This window comes from Oryctolagus cuniculus, chromosome 7, assembly GCF_051225735.1.
Source record: "Oryctolagus cuniculus isolate XC-2025 breed Fujian yellow rabbit chromosome 7, ASM5122573v1, whole genome shotgun sequence".
NCBI classification, from domain to species: domain Eukaryota; kingdom Metazoa; phylum Chordata; class Mammalia; order Lagomorpha; family Leporidae; genus Oryctolagus; species Oryctolagus cuniculus.
Window position 1 is genome coordinate 160627521 of NC_142873.1, and position 22474 is coordinate 160649994.

The window sequence follows — 22474 nt, forward strand, 5'->3', positions numbered from 1 at the left end:
AGGTCTGCCTGTGTGGGCTCCGAACCACAGTGCTAAACCCTACTGCTTCTGGTACATAGGGCACGTGCGTGCCCATGTGTGTGTGTGTGTGCCCACGCGTGTGTGCTCACATTGTGTGTGTGTGTGGTAAAACCAGGGATTAAGGGTAGCAAGTCAAAGCCACCATGAAATCCCACTTCATACCCACTGAGGTGGCCAGGAGTTTTTTTTCTAATGGGAAAGTACCAAGTGTTAACACGATGTGGGGAAATTTAAACCCCGTTCCTTGCTGGTGTGAATGTGAAATGGTGCAGCCGAGTGGAAAACAGCCTGTGACTGCCTGCAAAGTGAACACAGCCACGCTCCTCCCCCGTGCTGCCTCTGAAAATGTATGTCTACACAAAAACGTGCACTCATCTGTCCACAGCGATGTTATCCGTAACAGCCAGAGGGCGGGCGTATTTGAGCCTGGCTTCGAAGCCCGGCTCCCCTCCTGAGTCCAGCTGCCCACTGACGTGCGCCCTGGGGAGCAGCAGGTGGTGTCTCAAGCGCTTGGGTTCCTGCCGCCATGTGAGAGATCAGATTCCGTGCGGGGTTCCTGGCTTCAGGCGGGCTCTGCCCTGGCTGTTGCAACCACCTGGGGAGCGATCCAGTGCCTGGAAGAATCTCTGTCCGTCTCCATCTCTCTTCCTTTCAAATAAAATGAAAAAAAAAAAAAAAAGTAGCCAAAGGTGGAAATAGTCCAAATGTCCATCAGTTGAGGAATGGATAAACAATATGAGGTTTATGCACACAATGCACTATTTATTCAGCCATGGAAAGGAATGAAGTACTGACAGACCACATATTATATGACTGCGTTTTTAAAAAGATTTATTTATTTATTTGAAAGGCAGAGTGACAGAAAAGAGAGAGAAAGAGAGAGATCTTCCATCCATTCGTTCATCTCTCAGATGGCGGCAATGGCCAACTCTGGGTCAAACCAAAGCCAGGTGCCAGAAACTCCATCCACCTTGGTCTCCAACATTGGTGACAGGGACCCAAATACTTGGGCCATCATCTGCTGCCTTCACAGGCACATCAGGTGGAATCGGAGCGGCAGGGACTTGAACTGGCACTCCAATAAGAGATGCCAACGTTGCAAGCAGCGGCTTAGCGCAGCACCACGAGACTGGCCGCGTGTGACTGCCTCTTTATGAAATGTTCAGAACAGGCAAGGGACAGGAAGCAGATTAGTGGGCGTGGGCGCCGGGGGACAGGAGAATGGGAGTGACCGCTGACGGGCATGGGATTTCTTTTTTTTTTTCCTCTTTTTTTTTTAACTTTTATTTAATAAATATAAATTTCCAAAGTACAGTTTATGAATTACAATGGCTTTTTCGGGATTTCTTTTTGACCGGTGGAAAAGTCTGGAATTGGATAGGGGTGGTGAACACACTAAGATCCACCCAATTGCGCACTTTTTTTTTTCTATTTTAGATTTATTTATTTATTTATTTGAAAGGCAGGGTTACCGAGAGGTAGAGGCAGAGAGAGAAATCTTCCATCCACTGGTTTATTCTCTGAATGGCTGCAATGCCTGGAGTTGAGCCAATCCGAAGCCAGGGGCCAGGAGCTTCTTCCCAGTCTCCCACACAGGTGCCAGAGCCCAAGGACTTGGGCCATCTTCTACTGCTTTCCCAGGCCATAGCAGAGAACCGGATCGGAAGAGGAGCAGCCGGGACTAGAATGGCGCCCATATGGGATGGCCGTGCTGGTGGTCCTGACGGTCTTGGCCACTCGCACTTGACAGGTTCCCCTTTGAGTCCCTGAAGCAGCCTCCCCTTCCTCCTCCCCTTCCTCCTCCTCCTCCTCCTCATCTTCTGCCTTCTTTCTGGCCTCTTCTTCCTCCACATTTTTCTTTAAAAACATCTGAGAGCAGTAGGTGTTTAGCCTAACGTTTAAGGCCCCTGCATCCCACATCAGAGCCCCTGGGCTGACCCCTGCCTTGAGCTTCCGGCTCCAGCTTCCTGCCATGCAGACCCTGGGAGGTGGCAGAGGGGGCTCCAGTAGCTGGGTGCCTGCCCCTCACGTGGGAGACGTGGCCTGAGCTCGCAGACCCAGCGTTGTGGGCACGTGGGGGTGAACCAGCACACAGGAGCTCACTTTCTTATGTGTCTGTCTGTCTGTCTCTCAAATGCAGATATTTTAAAATTTGAGATCGTGACTTTCTAAAAATCCCTCGCAGGTTTCCCCCACTCAGTCATGTAAATGCTACTCTTCCCTCGCCTCTGTCTCTCCATCTTGTGCCCCGGCCCCTGTCTCCCCTGCACGGCAAGGAGCACAGTGAACAGGATCGGGCTGTCCAGGGCCCCGCGGCTCTGTCCTGCTGTCTGAGCAGACCTGCAGCCTCAGTTTGCTCGCATGTGTAATGTTGCCCCAGGAGTGACCACAGCAGGACCTGGGACCTCCGCTGTACCTAAGGGACGCTCGCTACGGCACCGCTGGGATCATGGGGTTAGTACGGCAGGTTTCTTCTCTTGATTCTCAGATACTTTAAGGACATTCTACAAGCTTTGCACAGAGAGCTACTGTCAGCAACCGATTTCCATTCCCGAAGTCCTCTGGACAATGTCCCAGTGACAGAGATGATTCCAAGAAACGGTCAGAAGTGCCATTATCAAGAGGGTGCAGGGGCTCTGGGGGATTTCAGGGTCAGAAAATATCAAACAAACCACTTCACAGGAGGAAATCGTGGCGGGGACTTCCCACGAGGCTCCGCCCCGGCTGAGTCACTGGTCCCGGGGTCTGACCTGCAGCCGTCCTCAGCAGCAGAACACCCTGGACAGCGAGGAGCGGAGCGTCCTCGGAAGCCCCGGGGTCTCCAGGTTTGTCCGTCTGGGGTGGACGGGGGTGAGGGGACTGGGTGGGGAGAGCGCAGTGGCTGGGCTCCCTGACACATCTCTACCCTGCTTCTTCCCTTCTCGTGGTCACAGCTCCTCTTAAAGATCGAGACCCTGGCTGAGGAGACGTTCACATTCCTTAGTTTTGCTGGAACACGGGCTTCAAATGCCGCAGCAGGCAAGCCTGGGTCTCCATTTAAGACAAATGTGATGAGCAGGAGAGCCGAGAGCTCAGCTAGGGGAGCAGAGGTCACGACACTGCTTCTCACCGAAGGGGGCCTCTGGGGGCCACCGAGACCCTCTCCTGAGGACTCCCTTGTGGGGCAGCTGGCACCCTTGCCGTGGTTATTTCTGCATTTGGGCAGGACTGCTGGGAATCGCACTGGCTGGCAGGCGTGCACGAGGCTACAGGTCGTGTCTATACTGGCAAGCCTGCACGAGGCTACAGGTCGTGTCTATACTGGCAAGCCTGCACGAGGCTACAGGTCGTGTCTATACTGGCAAGCCTGCACGAGGCTACAGGTCGTGTCTACACTGGGAGGCGTGCATGAGGCTACAGGTCATGTCTACTGGGAGGTGTGCACGAGGCTACAGGTTGTGTCTACACTGGGAGGTGTGCATGAGGCTACAGGTCGTGTCTACACTGGCAGGCGTGCACGAGGCTACAGGTCGTGTCTACACTGGCAGGTGTGCATGAGGCTACAGGTTGTGTCTACACTGGGAGGTATGCACGAGGCTACAGGTCGTGTCTACACTGGCAAGCCTGCACGAGGCTACAGGTCATGTCTACACTGGCAGGCATGCACGAGGCTACAGGTCGTGTCTATACTGGCAGGCGTGCACAAGGCTACAGGTCGTGTCTACACTGGCAGGCATGCACGAGGCTACAGGTCGTGTTTACACTGGGAGGCGTGCATGAGGCTACAGGTCGTGTCTACACTGGCAGGCGTGCACGAGGCTACAGGTCGTGTCTACACTGGCAGGCATGCACAAAACTACAGGTCGTGTCTGTGAATTTGCTGCTTTTCTGTATCATTCCGTCATCGTCCGAGTGATGGTCCTATGGAATATGAGAACAGATCGTGGTTGGAATGCAGATAATTCTGAAAGGAGAAACCACCTCAGCCCTGGGATTTTTGCCTTTTGCAGAGGGACATTTGTGAGACCAACTCCTTTGAGTGGAATCCTCTGGGGCTCTGCTCGTGTCCGCTCTATGCAAGACTTCATCATGGGAGGCAGCTACTACAACGTGGTGGCAACCGTGCTGCTGGTCATGAACGTGGAGAGAGCGAGATCGGTGCAGGGACCCTGTGCTAACTGCCCAGCTGGTGAGTACCGGGCTAACGGGCACCCTGGTCTGCTCTGGGGAGAACGTGCGTCTGTCAGTGCCCAGGGCTGAAGCCCTCCTGTGCCGTGACCTTTCCTTCATTCACTTGTACGTGTGTATGGGATGCTGCACACTGGTTGTGTGAACACAGCCACATCGGTGAACCTCCTGTGCCTGGGGATCACGAGAGAACCTGTCTCTTAGGACCTCAAGGAAGGTCCCCCGAAAGGGGAGCAGGGCACACCCCAGGACCTCGATGAACGTTGGTTCTGTGTCCGAGCCCCTGTGCTCAGACTGTGGGCACGGCAGGGGGCCGGCAGGTGCAGAGGGCTTCACGGTGGGAGAAGTCAGGCACGTGTCATTTCCAGTGAACCGTCCAGGGCCATTGGGCTCCCCTTGGACCCACTCATGGTGGGCTCCTGGATAGTCAAGAGAACCATTCAGTTTTACTCATAGATGGTGAAAACATTCCCTCGCAAAATTGATTTTAAATTGTATGTATCTATATATGTGTACATACATTGTTTCTAAGTCTGTGATTACGCTAAGCAAAATCTTGCAAATGTGTAATTTCAAAAAAGCAGTCAACAAAATGTTTATCACTGTGACCTACAGAAAAGGAATCTTTTTATTTTATTCTAATTTTCTTGAAATGTCATAATACTTTGAGTGACGGTCATCCATTGTCAAACATGCACAGCTGTTTTCTGCTTTTTTTTAGGTACTTTCTGTGGGAAAAGCAGGAATCCGATTTTTGTTCCCTGTCCTCCCAGTAGCCTCTCCTGTGGCAGTGGACAGCGGACCTGTGTGCTGTGCAGGCGCTGTGAAGGTACGATTTCAAAAGACGTGATGCTGTTCATCAGGAAAGAGAAGTGTTTATTCCCTGCTTACTGACTGGTCCCTACTGAAAATCTCAAGCATCAGTGATATTGATTCCCCTGTCAATGGGCAGTTCTAGCAAAATAGAATAATGCAATTACTTATAGATTGAGCTTGTTAAATATTAGGGGAAACATTTGTTTGATGAGAGAAGTTCTTTTTTTAGTGGAGAATGAATGTTTTGGAGATTTATTTACTTACTATTTGAAAGGCAGCGTGACAGAGAGAGAAAGAGAGATATAGATTGATAGATAGATATCTTCCACCCATTGGTTTACTCTCCAGATAGCCACAACAGCTAGGGCTGGGCTAGGCTAAAGCCAGGAGCCAAGAACTCCATCTGAGTTTCCCATGTGGGTGGCAGAGACTCGAGGACTTGAGCCATCATCTGCTGGTTCGCAAGCACATTAGCAGGGAGCCGGATTGGAAGAGTAACCAGGACTCGAACCATCACTCCAGTATGGAATGCAGGCATCCCAGGTGGTATCTCAACTCACTGAACCATTATGCCTGCCCTGGGAATGAAACATTTTAAATTATTTATTTATTTACTTCCGAGGCGGAGAGAGAAAAAGAGAGCTAGCTTTTTAAAATTTTTTTTAGATTTTATTTATTTATTTATTTGACAGGTAGAGTTACAGACAGTGAGAGAGAGACAGAGAGAAAGCTCTTCCTTCCGTTGGCTCACTCCCCAGATGGCTGCAATGGCTGGAGCTACGCCGATCTGAAGCCAGGAGCCAGGTGCTTCTTGCTGGTCTTCCATATGGGTGCAGGAGCCCAAGGACTTGGGCCATCTTCTACTGCTTTCCCAGGCCACCGCAGAGAGCTGGACTGGAAGAGGAACAGCTGGGACTAGAACCGGCGCCCATATGGGATTCCAGCACCACAGGCAGAGGATTAACCTAGTGTGCCAAACGCTGGCCCTGAGAGCTAGTTTTATACCCTGGTTCACTCCCCAAATACTTGCAGCAGTCAAAAGTAGGCCAGGCTGAAAGTGAGAGCTAGAACTCAATCCGTGTCACTCCCCTGTGGCAGGCAGGAATCCAACCCCTTGAGCCACCCCCACTGCCAGGACGCTGGAGTTGGGAGCAGAGCTGGGCCTCAGGCTCAGGCACTCTAGTGTGGGGTGTGGACATCCCCCCCCCCACCCCCAGGCCAAACACGCCTCCTGCGACAGAGGCTTCTAACTGCAAAAGTCTAAAAAGGTCTTCAGTAAATGTTGCATTCAGAAGTCACCAGGAAGCTATAAGGAGAGTGAGCATCACGCATCAGGATGTATCCGGATTGGGAGGTCGAGGGTCACAGTGTGCTTGGGGTTTTGCAGGTGTTTTCAGGACCAAGAGGCCGTGCTCCCCGACCAGTGACACCGAGTGTGAATGCATTGCCGGGTTCCACTGCCTGGGGCCGGGATGCAGCATGTGTGAACAGGATTGTGAGCAAGGTCAAGAGTTCACAAAGGAGGGTAGGTTTGTTCCTCGTAATCTGGCCCAAGTTCATATATAAACACGTCATTAGCTTAGGTCTTCATCCTTTGAACAGAAAGTAAAAAGTAGATTTGTAGAGCCTTAAAGTAATAAGTAATGAATCATTGCGTTGAGCGCCTGGTAGTAATATCATATTTTAATCAGGAAAACATTTCCATTATTTTCCTATGTGGAAACCAGAACATTGATTAATGACCAAAACCATGCATCTTCACATATTCTAGACACATAAAATGCTCGAAGGAAGAATAAAAGCCAAGAATCTTAGGGTTTTATTTTAAGAATTGTTGAACAGTTTGTGCAGGCTGTAGCATGTTAGCGACTTTACTATGTCCAGTCCATTGCAGGAGCAGTTTTGAAATGGAGAAAATGCTTATTTTGTTACTGTTTTAATTTTCATGCAAGGTTGCAAAGACTGTCCCTTTGGCTCCTTTAACAACCAGAAAGGTGGCATCTGTCAACCCTGGACAAAGTAGGTATTACTTCCTTATGTTAACGAATGCCAATTCCCCTCTGCTTACATGATAAAGGCTCTGAGTCAAACTTTTTTAAAGAACCGGAAGAACTGAAGCTCTAGACCTATAGGACGCACTATTAGGAGTGTTGGGGCAGAGTAGTCACTTTCCCCAGAACTAACTCCCAAAGCACTGAGATTTCCCAGCGAGGGTCTGCCCCCTCCACCTCGGCTGGTCTCTGTTCTGTTTCCTTCTCGCTTTCTTGGCTGCCTCTTGCCTTCCCCGCTGACTAGCCCATTCTCATGTGTTCACTGGGAGTGACACAGAAGGGTCAAGTATGCCTCTTACTTTCTGACTACGCCATGCATCCCGGTGTACCCGGCCACCACAGAAGGTGAAAAGCTAGGACAGCGTGACTGCTGGCTTGTGGGATCTGCACCGCAGCTGCTCAGACTGTGCCCTGAGGACAGGTGCTAGCCTCGGGCCCTGTGTTGCCCCTCCGAGGCGGCACCGGTACAGGTGTGAAAAGTGAGCGTAAGGAGACCTTTTGGGCAGATTAGTGCAGCCCTGCGGTCGGTCAACACTAGTTCTAAGAATTTGGGCCTCATGTTTTCTATGCCTTTGTTGTTTTTCCCTTTGATTTTCTTACTAGAAAATAATTTTTATTATACTTTGCAAATGGGTTGGTTTATAACAGACTGGAGCTGTTCAGAGGGCATAGGTGAGCCTGCCTGAGAGCGGGTGAGCTGGGCTTTAGAGGACAGCTAAAGGGCAGAGGGAAGGCCTAGCAACAGCACTGGTGAGGAAGATGATGGTGAGTGGGGTGCTGATGGTGGTGAGGATGGTTACGATGGTGATGTTGGTGGTGATGTAATGATGCGATGGTGATATGATGGTGATGATGGTGATGGTGGTGATGGTGTATGATAATGCCCATGGTGACGATGAAGGTGATGATGGTGATGATGGTGGTGATGATGGTGATGATGGTGGTGATGATGGTGATGATGGTGGTGATGATGGTGGTGATGATGGTGATGATGGTGGTGATGATGGTGGTGATGGTGGTGATATGACGGTGATGATGGTGATAGTGACGGTGATGATGGTGATGGTGTATGATAATGCTCGTGGTGACGATGATGGTGATGGTGTTGATGATGGTGGGGGTGAGAATGATGTTCATGACAATGGTGATGATGGTGATGGTGATATAATGATGATGATGATGGTGATGTAATGATGAGGTGATGGTGATAGGATGATGATGATGGAGATAATGGTGGTGAGAGTGATGATAACAGCTACCCTCTATGGAGTGTGTCGGCCATATACAAATATGTCACTGGGGTTCATTCATTTGTCTTTCACCATGGGCCCAGGAGCAGGGGCAGGCTTTGTTTTGTAGATGAGTGACATATCACAGCTTGCCCAAGGTCACTTGTCAAGTGGCAGGCCCAGACTCAAATCCTGATTTTTCTGAAGCTAATACCAGAATCCATAACTTACACATTCCTTCATGTGTACCAGAGATGGTCAAATATGAGTGAGAAGTTGGAGGTGAGAGACTCCAGCCTTCATTCTGTCGTCATGGAAACAGAAGGAGCCCAGTATGGCTACCAGGACTGGAAAGAAGGAAGGACCCAGTTAGGAGGTCGGGTGGGGTGAGCCGAGTGGAAGCTGAAGGAAGCCAGACACTCGCGTGAAAGCGTTTCAGAATGTCCTCCCGTGGCCTGTGACCCCAGGCCCACAGATCTTTGTCCCAGGCTGCCTCATCGGTAGGTGATGTCAAAGGTTTCACTGGAGTCTTCCGCACGTTGATCACTTGCACTCTGTTCCTTGGCCTCTCTAAGCTGTTCAGGTGGGAGGCCTGTGCTTGCGAATGGGACCAAGGACAGCGATGTGGTCTGCGGACCGACCGCGCCCGGCTTCTCTCCAGGTGCCTCCTCCACCACTTCGCCTCCGCCTGCAGGTGAGCCCGGAAGCTGCCTTACTGCTCCAGTCAGAGCGGGTGTGGCACGGCTGCCCCTGGTGATGTCTGGCATCTCCGCCTGCGGTGTGCACCCCGATGCACCTTCTGGCACTCTGCCTTCAGAAATCCACCTGGTCTCTGGCATTTGCCGTTCAGCCTGACGTACACACGAGGAAGCAGCGTAAGCTGAGACTCAGCCCAGATGGGGTCCAGGAATGTGAATGCAGGGCCCCACTTTATTAATTATTAATAAATGTCATTAGGGGATTATCGAGCCCCATACTTACCTTAGAAGGGCAAAGCCGCTTAATTTTTGTGGGCTTCCCAGAAACCTATCAAGTCTTTTTAAAAACTTTTCAAGGTCACTAAGTTAGCAGGTTGGAGATGCCCACGGCGCTGCCTCCTAGGGCGCTTAGGAGTCTCCGGTGTGGGTGCAAGCGTGCGTGCGTCGGCTGGAGTGCGTCTGCACAGCTCTCCCCTCTGCTCTTTCGCAGGGCACAGTCCACAGGTCATCCCCTTCCTCCTGGCGCTGACGTGGGCTGCGGTGCTGTTCCTGGTCTTCTTCCTTGTGCTCCATTTCTCTCTGGCCAAGCGGAGCAGGAAGAAACTCCTGTACATCTTCAAGCAACGTAAGACGCGTGGAGCTCTGCCCAGGCAGGGCTCTTCCTAGCGTAAAGGAAAAATGTTCTTCTAAGCTCCAAAAAGGTCATGAAGCAAGATCAGCTTCACTCCCAGGGCCAGGGCACATTTGGCAATAGAGACAATGACAGTGGTCACAGTTATGGAGGTCACGGAGGGACATCTGGCAGTGGGAACGGTGATGGTGGTCACCACTCCGAGGTGGGGGCAGTGGAAGGGCGCCATTGGCATCTAGTGGGTGGGGCCTGGGATGCTGCCGCACCCTAGTAGTGCACAGGACAGCGCCGCTGCCAACAGTGCTGGGGCAGAGAGCCGGGAGGTGGCCAAGCGTATGCCAGGGTTCGGGGGCAGTGACAACTTAGGGCCACTGATTGATCAAATGGCTGCATGTGCCTGTGTGCGTGTGCAGTTGTGTCTGCAGCACACTGGCCAAGAGGAGTCAGCCGAGGCCGGTCACCCGGTCTACACCGCTCCTCGGGTGGTGAAGGACCTTAACCTGAGTCTAGACTTGTACTTGAGGAAGGCACAGAGCGCTAGGAGCGAGTTTGAAGTGGGTTTACTCCAACACAATGTGGATTGAATGAAAAGGTTCAGCGTGGATTTCATTCATTCGTTCAAGCAGGATTCTAGTAAGGAACACAGCGAGGCCTGGAACGAGGCAGGCCTGCAGGCAAAAGCTGTTGATGTTTGTCCGGCAGAGTTCATGGATGGCAGCAACCCGTTTTTATATCTTTGTGGAGAACAAAGGACGAGATAACAGGCTAGATTTGGTAAGAGAGATTCCCATACAGGAGTCGCTTTCAGAGGGCAAAATTGTGCCCCAGACTTCATAATCAGACCAGTGAGTGATATTTGGAGATTGTTTACACTGATTGGGAGGAAAACATTAGTGAAATCTTATCTGAAAAGGTACGACACTAACTTGTTTAAAGCTTCTTTGAAAAGCACTATAGGCCGGCGCTGCGGCTCAATAGGCTAATCCTCCACCTGCGGCACTGGCACCCCGGGTTCTAGTCCTGGTCGGGGCGCCGGATTCTGTCCCGGTTGCCCCTCTTCCAGGCCAGCTCTCTGCTGTGGCCAGGGAGTGCAGTGGAGGATGGCCCAAGTCCATGGGAGACCAGGAGAAGCACCTGGCTCCTGCCATCGGATCAGCGCGGTGCGCCGGCCGCGGCGGCCATTAGAGGGTGAACCAACGGCAAAGGAAGACCTTTCTCTCTGTCTCTCTCTCTCACTGTCCACTCTGCCTGCAAAATATAAAAAAAAAAAAAAAGAAAAGCACTATAAGACTGTTCACACTGTGCTGTTTACAGAGCTGAACTAGAGCTCAGCAGACTGCTGTGGGGAGGGCGTTCAGCCCAGCGCTGAGGTGCCCGCGTCCCACAGCAGGGCACTCGGCTCACTTCCCTGCTCTGGCTCCTGGCTCCAGCTTCCTGCTGTGCAGACCCTGGGAGGCAGCAGTGACGGCTCAAGTGGTTGGGTTCCTGCCGCCCATGTGGGAGACCTGGATAGTGTTTCTGGCTGCTGGTCCCAGCCCAGGCCAGCCCAGGCCAGCCCTGTCCTCTGTGGGCATTTGGGGAGTGAACTAGCAGGAGGCAGCATGCTCATTCTCATAGTCTCTGTCTTTTTGTTTCTCAACTAAGTAAATCTTAAAAATTAAAAGAAAAGCGCCCCCCCCCCCGAACCCCTCACAGTAAGGTGAACACCTGCCTGGCCCCACCCAGGTCGGCACGCAGCGCATGACCTGCTCTGGGCAGCCCGTGGCGTTCCACTTCCAGGTCACGGCCCTCGCTCCCCACAGCTGCCAGCCGCACCCAGAGTTCTCCAGTATCCACTTCCTTGCTCCTCTTTGTCGTTTTGCTGCCCAACAACACAGCACCCTGGGCAGCCGTGCCTGTCACAGCTGGCGTCACCACCAGGCTGCTGTGGGACTCCACTGCCTCTGCCCTCTGCTGAGTGAGTGGATCTCGTGGTTCTCGTTCTGCTGGTGGTGGACACGGACTTGTTTCCAGGTTGGGGCTGTTACAGAGAGCGATGGTGCGATATGTTTGGGTATCTCAGGACACATGAGCCTGTCTGTGTGTCGGTTTGTTTTGGAACCTAGGAATAAAACTGCTGAGACACGAGGAGCGCGTGTTGTGGTCCCCGCTCCACGTTCCTAACACTTGGTATCAGCAGACTCTAAAACCTTTTAAATCAATTTTTATTTATTTGAAAGAGAGAGAGAGAGAGAGAGCGTGAGAACACTTCTTTCTGCTGGTTCACTTCCCAAAGGCCTACAACAGTTGAGGCTGGGTCCTACCAAAGTCAGGGGCCCGAAACTCCGTCTGGGCCTCCCACGTGGGTGGCAGGAACCCAAGCACTTGGGCCATTTCCTGCTGCCTCCCAGGGGCATTGGCAGGAAGGTGAACTGGAAGTAGAAACAGGCTCGAACCCAGGTGCTCCAGTATGGCATGTGGGCATCCCAAGGGGGTCCTAGCATCTGCACCAGACGCACACCCCCATCAGGCTATTTTTGTCTGTCTGATGGGAGGATATAAGTAGCTTGTTGTAGTTTTGTATATTTCTTTTAAATAACTTTTTTTTGAGAGGCAGACACGTATACACAGAGAGAGAGACAGACGGACACACACACACACACACAGAGCTCCTACCTTTTGCTTTCCTCCTGAAATGCCTTCAATGGCTGGCGCTAGACCTGAGCTGGACCCAGGAGCCAGGAGTGGGAGGCCAGGGCAGCTGACAGTCCCTTGAGGCACCGTCTGCTACTGCTCAGAGCCTACATTAGCAGATGGCTGGAGTCAGGGGCCAAGTCCATGCACTGAACCCAGGTACTGCGACGTGGGGCTAAGCTACATGCCACCCACCCCTTTACAATTATTAGTTTTTATTTATTTGAGAGGCAGAGAGACAGGGGGGCGGGGAGAGCGAGCGAGAGGGAGAGAGCACTCCCATCTACCATTTCATTCCCCAAATGCCAGGCCTGAGCTGGGCTGAAGCAGAGAGCTGGGGACTTAACCCCGGTCTCCCAGGCGGGTGGCAGGGACACAGCGCTTGAGCCTCACCTGCTGCCTCACAGGGTGTGCATCAGCAGGAAGCGGGAATGGGGAGTGGAGCAGCAGGCGCTCTGCTACGGGATGCAGGCGTCCCAAGTGGCTCCTTAAACGCTAGGCCGACTGCGGCCCTAACTGTGGCCCGGGCTCTGCTGGCTGTTTGCATTTCCTCTTTTGAGAAGCCCCTAATGGCCTGTTGAGCACTTCCCCCGGGTTACCCGTGCTCCCCTCCGGATCTGTAGCTCCTCCGTCCGCGGTGCGTGTGCTGCCCATGTCTTTTCCTGGTGCTGCTTTGTGCTCCCATTCTTCTGTGAGGCCCCACCTCTAATGTAAACCCCAAAGCTGTCACTGAATCCTGGTCTGCTGCGTTATCCTCCCATCTCACCCCAGAATACAGCAAAGTGCTTTACAGGAATGCTTTTCAGAGCATAAATGGGTAGTTAGGGAGTTACGATGGAACTGTAATCCACTGTTTAAAATTTTAGGTATTTTAAAAAAGATTTATTTATTTGAAAGACAGAGTTATGGAGGGGGGAGACAGAGAGAGAGAGAAAGACAGAGACAGAGACAGAGAAAGAGAGGTCTTTCATCCGCTGGTTCACTCCCCAAATGGTCGCAATGGCCAGGGCTGTGCAAGGCTGAAACCAGGAGTCAGGAGCCTCATCTGGGTCTCTCATGTGGGTACCGGGCTCAAGGACTTGGGCCATCTTCCGCTGCTCTCCCAGGCGCATCAGCAGGGAGCTGGATCAGAAGTGGAGCAGCCAGGAATTGAACCAGAGCCCATGTGGGATGCTGGTGTCACAGGCAGTTGGCTTTACCTGCTACGCCACAATGTCGACCCCTTTTAGGTAATTTTTAAAAGCTAATTTATTTTTATTTATTTGAAAAGCAGAGCGAGAGTGAGATAATTTTCTACCAGCAGGTTCACTCCCCAAATGCCCGACAGCCAGGGCCTGGACCAAGCTGAAGCCAGGGCCACGAATTCAATCCTAGTCTCCGTGTGGGTGGCCGGGACCTGCTGTTTCCAGGATGCACGTTAGTGGGACTGGATAGGAAGTGGAGGTAGAACTCGACTCCAGACACTCCGATACGGGTATGGGAAGCCGGGCTCCCAAGCTTGTCCCGCTGCACCACGGTGCCTGCCCAAGGCCATTTAAAAAACTTTGTATTTCGCAATATAGTTTTCCAGGAAATTGCAAATACAGTAAAATCTTAAATAGTACAACATCAAAGCCAGGAAATTGACATGGCACATTGTGTGCATAGTTGTAGGTCATTTTATCATGTGTGCAGGTCTGTGTAAACATCTGCACAATCAGAACACAGAACCATCAAGCTCTCCCTCTTGCAGCCCCTCCCCTGCCACACCTGCCCCCTCTTCTCCCACCCTGCCCCCCACCTGCCCCCACCGTGCTCCCCGCCCCCCCACCTTGCCCCCTGCCCTCCCACCCCGCCCCCCCACCTTGCCCCTCCCCTCCCACCCCGCCCCCTACCTTGCCCCCTGCCCTCCCACCCCGCCCCCCCACCTTGCCCCTCCCCTCCCACCCCGCCCCCTACCTTGCCCCCTCCCCTCCCACCCCGCCCCCCCACCTTGCCCCTCCCCTCCCACCCTGCCCCCCCCGTGCCCCCTCCCCTCCCACCCCGCCCCCCACCTTGCCCCCTGCCCTCCCACCCTGCCCCCTGGCCACCAGCAGTCTGTTTCCCCTCTATACTTTTATCCTTTGGGGAATGCTACACAAATGGGATCAACTAAGGACACTTCAAAGAGTTTGTGGAAAACAGAATTAAGAGACAGATGCATTTATTTTGATGCAAAAATTTGGAATTCATGCAGTTTTTTTCATGACATCCACTTTCCATGAACTTTTTGAATACTCCTCATGTGCTTGGATTTCCAGGTTTTTGGCCCCCAAATACACTTATTTTTTTTTTTAAGATTTATTTATTTATTTGAAAGGCAGAGTTACATAGAGGCAGAGGCAGAGAGACAGAGAGAGAGAGAGAGAGAGAGAGAGAGGTCTTTCATCCGCTGTTTCACTCCCCAATTGGCTGCAATGGCCAGAGCTGCGCAATCCAAGGCCAGGAGCCAGGAGCTTCTTCCGGGTCTCCCATGTGGGTGCAGGGGACTAAGGACTTGGGCCATCTTCCACTGCTTTTCCAGGCCACAGCAGAGAGCTGGATGGGAAGAGGAGCAGCTGGTACTCGAACTGGCGCCCATATGGGATGCCGGCACTGCAGGTGGTGGCTTTAACCCGCTGTGCCACAGCACCGGTCCCCTTACTCATTTTTAATTCCATTTCCCCCACAGACTTCCTGAAGTCCCCTGGTCGCTCTGTGGCCTTTTCAGGTTGGATTTTCTCCTGCAGCGTCCCGCCCTGGGGGTCCACTCGGGTTGGTGTGGGCCTCAGCAGCTCCCGCTTCTCACTGCAGAGTAGCCTTCCACAGTGCAGCCAGGCGCAGTCCGCCCCAGCCGTGTTCTGGTTGTTTGCAGCATTTGTTACATAGAAGGCGGCTGTGGACACTCGTGGACAGGGCTGGGGGGACAGAAGTTCCCACAGCTCTAAGATACATGTCCCAAGGTGCAATTGGTTTGTTTCATTTTTTAATAGAGGAATTGTACCATTTTACACTCTCACCAGCAGTCCTTGGGAGACCCAAGTTCTCTGCATCACTGCTGGCATTTTTTTTTTCAAAGTAGACATCCTTGTCTTTTTTGTGATCTTTTTTAAAGATTTGTTTGTTTATTTGATAGGAAGACTTACAGAGAGAGAGAGAGAGAAAGAGAGAGAGAGAGAGAGAGATCTTCTTCCATCCACTGCTTCTCTCCCTAAATGGCCACAAGAGCTGGAGCTGGGCCAGCCTAAAACCCAGGAGCCAGGAGCTCCTCCCAGGTCTCTCATGTGGGTGCAGGGGCCCAAGGCCTTGGGCCATCTTCCACTGCTTTCCCGGGCGCATGAGCTGCACTCTAACCTGTGCCCATGTGGGATGCCAGTGCTGCTTATCCCGCTATGCCACAGTGCCGGTACCACTGCTAGCATTTAAAAATTGCTTATTTATTTGAAAGATGGGGGAGAGAGAGAGAGTATTTGAGCCGCCACCTGCTGCCACCCAGACACGTTAGCAGGAAGCTGGGTTGGGAGCAGAGTAGCTGGGACAAATGGGCACTCCCATACAGGCTGCCGGTGAGGACGCAACGACGGCTGTTTGACCCACGAGCCACGGCACTGCCCCTTGCAGCACGCTGTCACGCAGTCTCTAATGTCAGACGTTCTGCCGGGCGGCGGCGATAGCTCACTGGCCTTTCGTCTGCACGTGCCTGGGGCGAACGTCTTTCTGAGGGTTTATTTTCCAGTTTGATATCTTGGCCAGTGAACAGTTCCTTCGCGTCTTTTGCCCATTTTTCTGACTGGATTATTTGTTATACTATTGAGATTGGAGAATTTTTTTTTTTTAACAGGCAGAGTTAGACAGTGAGAGAGACAGAGAGAAAGGTCTTCCTTCCATGGGTTCACCCCCCAAATGGCCGCTACGCCCCAATCCGAAGCCAGGAGCCAGGTGCTTCCTCCCGGTCTCCCATGCGGGTGCAGGGCCCAAGCACTTGGGCCATCCTCCACTGCCTTCCCGGGCCACAGCAGAGAGCTGGCCTGGAAGAGGGGCAACCAGGACAGAATTGGCGCCCCGACCGGAACTAGAACCCAGGGTGCCGGCGCCGCAGGCGGAGGATTAGCCTAGTGAGCTGCGGCGCCGGCTTTTTTTTTTTTTTTTTTTTTTTTGACAGGCAAAGTTAGAGAGAAAGGAAGATCTGAGAATTCTTTGAGTCCGTTGTATCTGTGGTTTGTAAATACTCTGTCCCTTTCCATCCTCTTCATGGCTTTTCCAAGACAAGTGTGTGGTTTCCATAAAGTCTGATTCATGCCTTTCCCCGACTTAGGGAGTCATGTGTAGGAACTCCACCGAGCCCCAGGCCCCTAGGATGGAGAACCTTCCCGTGTTATTTTCTGAAGGCTTGCTAGTCTTGGGTTGCAGATTTTTTTAAAATAATTTTAAAAAATTTATTTGACAGGTAGAGTTATAGACAGTGAGAAAGAGACAGAGAGAAAGGTCTTCCTTCCATTGGTTCACTCTCCAAATGGCCGCTACAGCTGGCGCTGCGCCAATCTGAAGCCAGGAGCCAGGTGCTTCTTCCTGGTCTCCCATGCGGGTGCACAAGCACTTGGGCCATCCTCCACTGCCCTCCCAGGCCACAGCAGAGAGCTGGACTGGAAGAGCAGCAACCGGGACTAGAACCTGGCACCCATATGGGATGCCGGTGCCTCAGGTGGAGGATTAACCAAGTGAGCCACTCTGCCGGCCCTGGAGCCTGGAGCTTCTTATGGGTCTCTTGTGCAGGTGCAGGGGCCCAAGGACTTGGGCCATCTTCTACTGCTTTCCCAGGCCACAGCAGAGAGCGGGATCAGAAGTGGAGCAGCTGGGACTTGAACCTGTGCCCATATGGGATGCCAACACTCCAGGCAGAAGCTTAGCCCTCTATGCCACAGCGCCAGCCCCTACTTTCAGTTCTTGAAAAAAAACACAGTGCTACTTCCTTCTGGCCAATGTGGTTTCTTTTCTTTCCTTTTTAAACTGAAAGCTATTTTATTTATCTATTCATTTTAACTTTATTTGAAAGGCAGGGAGACAGAGAGAAAATGTCAGCGAGATCTTCCATCCACTGATTGACTCCACGGATGTCTGGGGGTGGGCTGATCTGAAGCCGGGAGTGGGGAGCTCCATCCAGGCCTCTCACGTGGGGGCAGGGACCCAAGCTCCCCAGCCTTCATCTGATGCCTCCCGGGGTGCACGTTAGCGGGAAGCTGGATCAGAAGCAGAGGAGCAGGGACTCGAACCCGGGCAAACCAATGTGGGGTGCGGTGTCCCCAGTGGTGTCTTGGCGGCTGCACCGAGTGCCCGCTCCTGTGTGTTTCTGATCAGGAATCTGCTGTGGTCGGCCCTGGCTCCCCTCCACCATGACGCTGGCCTCCCTCTGGCTGCTCCCGAGAGATCCGCCTCCATCTTTTGTTCTCAGCACTTGGCTCTGAAGTGCATTGCTGTGGGCTTCTCCGGGTTAGTTCTGTTTGTGTTCACTCTGCTTCTGGATCTGTTTGTGTTCACTCTGCTTCTGGAATCTGCAGCTTTGTGGTTTTTGTTTGTTTTGTTTGTTTGTTTGTTTAATGGCTTTTGCCAGGAACATTTCAAATATGAGTTCTTCAAATACCCATCGTCAGGCTGAGTCTCCTTCTCCTCCCCTGCTGGGACCAGGGACGGGCCCCAGCCTGGGTCCCAGCCCCGTGCGCCCCGGTGCACGTCCTCAGGCTCCCCTCCAGGTTGGGTAACGCCTCTGCCCTTGCTCCTCTTCATTCTGCAAATGAGTCCATGGAAGAAATGTCGTTTCCAGGTTGACACTTGATTCTCTTCTGTATTTTTAAATTCTTTTTCATTTGTTTCAAACGTGTTCCTAATCGCTGGTAGAAGCATTTTTACGACCAGTAACTTAAATCCTCTCTTGTAATTCCTCCATCTGCGTTGTGTTCTCCTCTGTCAATTGTCTTTTCTCGTTCAAACTTCCTTCCTAATACTAAAACAATAGATTTTTTATTTCTTTTTTTTTAAGATTTATTTTTATTTATTTGAAAGGCAGAGTTAGAGAGAGAGAGAGAGAGAGAGAGAGAGAGAGAGAGAGAAGTATTTCATCTGCTGATTCACTCCCCAAATGGCCACAAGAGCCAGGACTGGGCCAGACCAAAGCCAGGATCTGGAACCCCATCTGGGTCTCCCAATTGAATGGCAAGGATTGAAGCACTTGGGCCATCTTTGCTTTCCCAGGTGCATTAACGGGGAGCTGGATCAGAAGCGGAGCAGCTGGGATTTAAACCAGTCCTGTAGCTCAGGAGAGCGGCCTCTCTGGGTCTCTGCCTGTTGGCATCTCTAGGATGCTGGCTTCTCTGGTTCCTGGTCTGTGGCGTTGGAAGCAGAAAGTGGACCCAGGAAGCTCACTGCCAGGTTGTTTCTGGGGCCCGGAGCCCTAGCTGGTGTGCCGTCTTCTTGGCACCTCTCAGAGCCTTCTTGTGGGTGCTGTGCGGAATGGCCGGGCTTCTCCATGGTGCTGAGCAGGAAGGCTGTGGGGACGCGTGGCAGCTCCCTCTTCACAGAGGCACCTATCCACCCTGCAGTTCATCTCTGGCACGGCTTCAGAAGATACCCGTCGCTCTCTCTGACAGTCATGCTGCCCTTTTATACATTCTGGGACATGGTGTGGTTGGCTGGTTGTGCTTACAGTTCTATTCTTTTGAGACAGAGAGAGTCAGATTGATGGAGAGAGAGAGAGACCCCATCCAGTGGTTTACTTGCTAGACCCCTGCAGTGACCTCTGCCTGGGGCTGAAACCAAGAGCCAGAAACTCCACCCGGCCTCCCACGTGGGGGCAGGAACCCAAGGAGTTGGGTCACCGCCACTGCCTCCTGGGGTGTGCAGCGGCCGGAGCTGGATCAGGAGCAGTGCCAGGTGTCGCGATCAGCCTCTGTGACAGGGGGCGATGACAGCTTAACTGCTACACCTAGTCCTTGCCCCTGAGTTTGCTTCCAGTGGTAGCAAGCATGAAAATGGAGGAGGGCCTTCTGCTTTGTTGGGCTACAAAGAAAAACTTGCTTAGGGTTGACAGTTGCTCAGCAGGGACACAAATACTTCACGTGAACAGCAGACCTGGGAGCTGACGCACAAACCAGCTGCTTACTGGTGGGGGTTTCCGTACAACCTGGAAGCCACAGTATCCCGTTCACAAGAAAGGTCTGTAGTCTGAGTCGCCGTCGGGGCGGAAATACGTGCTGGGCATGGAAATTTCAGCTGTGTTTGGGGCTGGCTAATAGTGGTGTGCGCTCAAGGCTTTCTCTAAGCCATCGTAGAAAATGAGGAAAGGTTTTTAATAGAAGGCTTTGGTGGGTGGAAGAAGTCTTAGATAACCCAGAGGGGGGCTCGTCTCGCTGTCTGCCTCGGGGAGGAGTTTATTGACGCTGAGGGAGGGAGAGGGTGCTCCCTGCTGAGACGCCCCTCGGCCACTGGGTGTGGAAGGCGAGGGTTGCGTGCTGCACACAGACAGCAACACGCGCGCACTGTTCAATTGTTTTCCAGCGTTTATGAAACCGATACAAACTGCCCAAGAGGAAGACGCCTGCAGCTGCCAGTTTCCGGAGGAAGAGGAGGGCGGATATGAACCGTGAAGTGGGAGCCCCACGGGAAGCACGGGTGATTGCGTCTCTGATGTGAAAACCACCTGACAGGACAGCCACGACCACCTTGCCCAGTTTTTTCTGAATGCCAACCAACTGGCCGTCAAATTTGCACCACCCTTAGCAGATGCGGGGGACAGAGGGGGCATTTTCTAGAATCTTCTTCACAGGAGGGGCTAATTTTGTTTTGTTTTTAAATCCAAAGAAAATGAGAGTTTGACTTCTACCGCATGGGCTGATGGTTCGGCTAACATGGTCATCACGATTCAGGGCAAGTTGTGTGCTGACGTGGCACGTGACAATCAGCCATAAGATGTGGACGGGTTCCTGCTGTTGCCCCTCATTCTGTCTTTTAACACAATGACCCCCTCCCCTGGAGGGTCACGGCGAGGTCAGGGGGTCATCAGTGTGCTGGTCCCCTCGTCTTAGGAATTTTGATTGTTTTCCTTGTTCTGAAGCAGTCTGTTGCCGTGAGTGGTGATCAGGAGCCCCGGAGTTCAGTTTTGCGTCTCTGAGCTTCATGAAATCCGTGCGGTCCTGCAGACTCCCGCGGCCTGCTCTGGTCTCTCAGGGTTGTCTCTAGAAGGCCCAGTCGTGTTGTCGTCTGTGACTTGATGCATTCGCTTTGCATAATTTATTAACCCCGTCCCTGTCAAGGGATCTTCAGGTCGTCTCAGGCGTTTGCAGTCATGAACAGTGTCGCTAAGAATGTTCTCTTACGCGTCTCTAGGAAAACTTCTGGAGTTTCTGGATCACGTAGGGCACGTGAGCGCCCAACCTCAGGGGCTGGGCGTGCCTCAGCCAGGACACACCAGGACCACAGCCACATGACGCCATCTCTCAGGACGCCGGCCGCTGTGGGTCCGGTGGCCCCACTCTCCTGCCATGAAGTTCAAGGGCAATCGCAAGCCTTTCTGATGAGGTGGACAGCTCAGCAAGATGCCTGAGGGGCTGACTCTGAGTAACAGTGAAGCAGTGTCGTTCACAAAGCTCCTGCCCCGAGCCCTGCTAGCTTGGAGACGTGTAAACCCGTGTAAACCCGTGTAAGCTTATGTAAACCCGTGTAAACCCGTGTAAGCCAGTGCCTCTGCCATCCTGCGTGGCCCTGCCACAGCTGCGCCCAGGCTGCGCGCCCGCCCTGGTCTGGAGTCCTGAACGTAGGTCGCCCTAATAAACTCCATTCTTAGCTGGGGTTCCTGTGTTCGTTTCCGGCCCCAGGATTCCTGCTCCGTTGGGGGAACGTCCGTGCTCTGACAAGACAGACATACTGAATGGCCCCCAAATCTCATAGGTGACAGCACAGCAAAGGTCATTTCTTGGGGCCATGGGTGCTGCTGCAGACTGGCTGTGGCTCTGTCCTCTGAGTTCACCCAGGGGTGAGCGGGGGGAGCAGCTTGTACTCAGAACGCTGACCCTTTGTAGTTCTCCAGTTGGCTGATGCCAGTGTCTAGAGCGAGTCACGCAGCCACGCCAGGCATCCTACAGAGGCAAGGGGTCGTCATGGCACAGGGAGGGGCTGAACCAACGGTCCTCGAGTGTGCACCTCCAAAGGCAGGAGCCAACAATCAGTCTCTTTCGTACGTAGCTTCTTTCGAGCGTCTGTTACCGTGACAAGACACCAACTCATGCAGTGTGCTGTTGATCCACGTCGCCCCCTCCAGTATACCAGACGCCCTTACTCTGGGTCATCCAGTGGGTATAAAATGGCATCGCAATGTGGCATTGTTTTGAATTTTTGTTTTCTAATGAGTATCACATGTTTATATACCAGTTATGCTTCTTTTTTATGAAATATTTGCTGATCCCTTTTTTGGCCTGTTTTTAAAAATTAGTTGTCTATGGGGCCATTGCTGTGGCGTAGTGAGTAAAGCCGCTGCCTGCAGTGCCGACATCCCCTAAGGGTGTCCGTTGGAGTCCCAGCGGCTCCACTCCCCATCCAGCTCTCTGCTATGGCCTGGGAAAGCAGCAGAAGATGGCCCAAGTCCTTGGGCCCTTGCACCCTTGTGGGAGACCTGGGAGTAGTTCCTGACTCCTGGCTTCAGATCGGCGCAGCTGCAGCCATTGTGGCCATCTGGGGAGTGAACCAGCAGATGGAAGATCTCTCTCTCTCTCTCTTTCTCTTTGCTTCTCTATAACTCTGCTTTTCAAATTAAAAAAAATTCTTAAAAATATTAGTTGTCTGTTTCATATTCATTAGGATTATATATTCTAGACAAATAGTCTTTTAAAATCTTTTTTTAAAATTTATTTATTTGTTAGAGTTACAGAGGTAGGTAGGTAGGTAGAGAGAGAGAGGTCTTCCATCTGCTGTTCACTCCCCAAATGACTGCAACGGCCAGGGCTGCGCTGATCTGAAGCCGGGAGCCAAGAGCTCTTCCGGGTCTCCCATGTAGGTACAGGGGCCCAAGCACTTGGGCCATCTTCTACTGCTTTCCCAGGCCACAGCAGAGAGCTGGACTGGAAGAGGAACAGCCGGGACTAGAACCGGCTGGATCGGAAGTGGAGCAGCTGGGACTCGAACTGGTGCTCGTGTGGGATGCCAGCA

At 52.4% G+C, this 22474-nt stretch overlaps 1 protein-coding gene across 1 annotated transcript; it reads left to right on the plus strand.

Moving 5' to 3' along the window:
• The first annotated feature begins 2685 nt into the window (after positions 1 to 2685).
• TNFRSF9 (TNF receptor superfamily member 9) lies at positions 2686 to 21121 on the plus strand. Its single transcript, XM_008265973.5, has 8 exons — positions 2686 to 2846; positions 4011 to 4189; positions 4910 to 5017; positions 6392 to 6529; positions 6957 to 7023; positions 8860 to 8978; positions 9473 to 9607; positions 19832 to 21121. Exons 2-8 carry the CDS (start codon positions 4075 to 4077, stop codon positions 19918 to 19920), a joined length of 771 nt encoding a protein of 256 aa, XP_008264195.4. The 5' UTR covers positions 2686 to 2846; positions 4011 to 4074; the 3' UTR covers positions 19921 to 21121.
• Positions 21122 to 22474: the final 1353 nt, after the last annotated feature.

Excerpts from the sequence above, each read along its gene's own strand:
- TNFRSF9 (XM_008265973.5), top strand. The coding sequence starts at position 4,075 with ATGCAAGACTTCATCATGGGAGGCAGCTACTACAACGTGGTGGCAACC. Across the intron at positions 4,190-4,909 it reads CTGTGCTAACTGCCCAGCTG|GTACTTTCTGTGGGAAAAGC; the intron begins GTGAGTACCGGG and ends GCTTTTTTTTAG. Across the intron at positions 5,018-6,391 it reads GCTGTGCAGGCGCTGTGAAG|GTGTTTTCAGGACCAAGAGG; the intron begins GTACGATTTCAA and ends GGGGTTTTGCAG.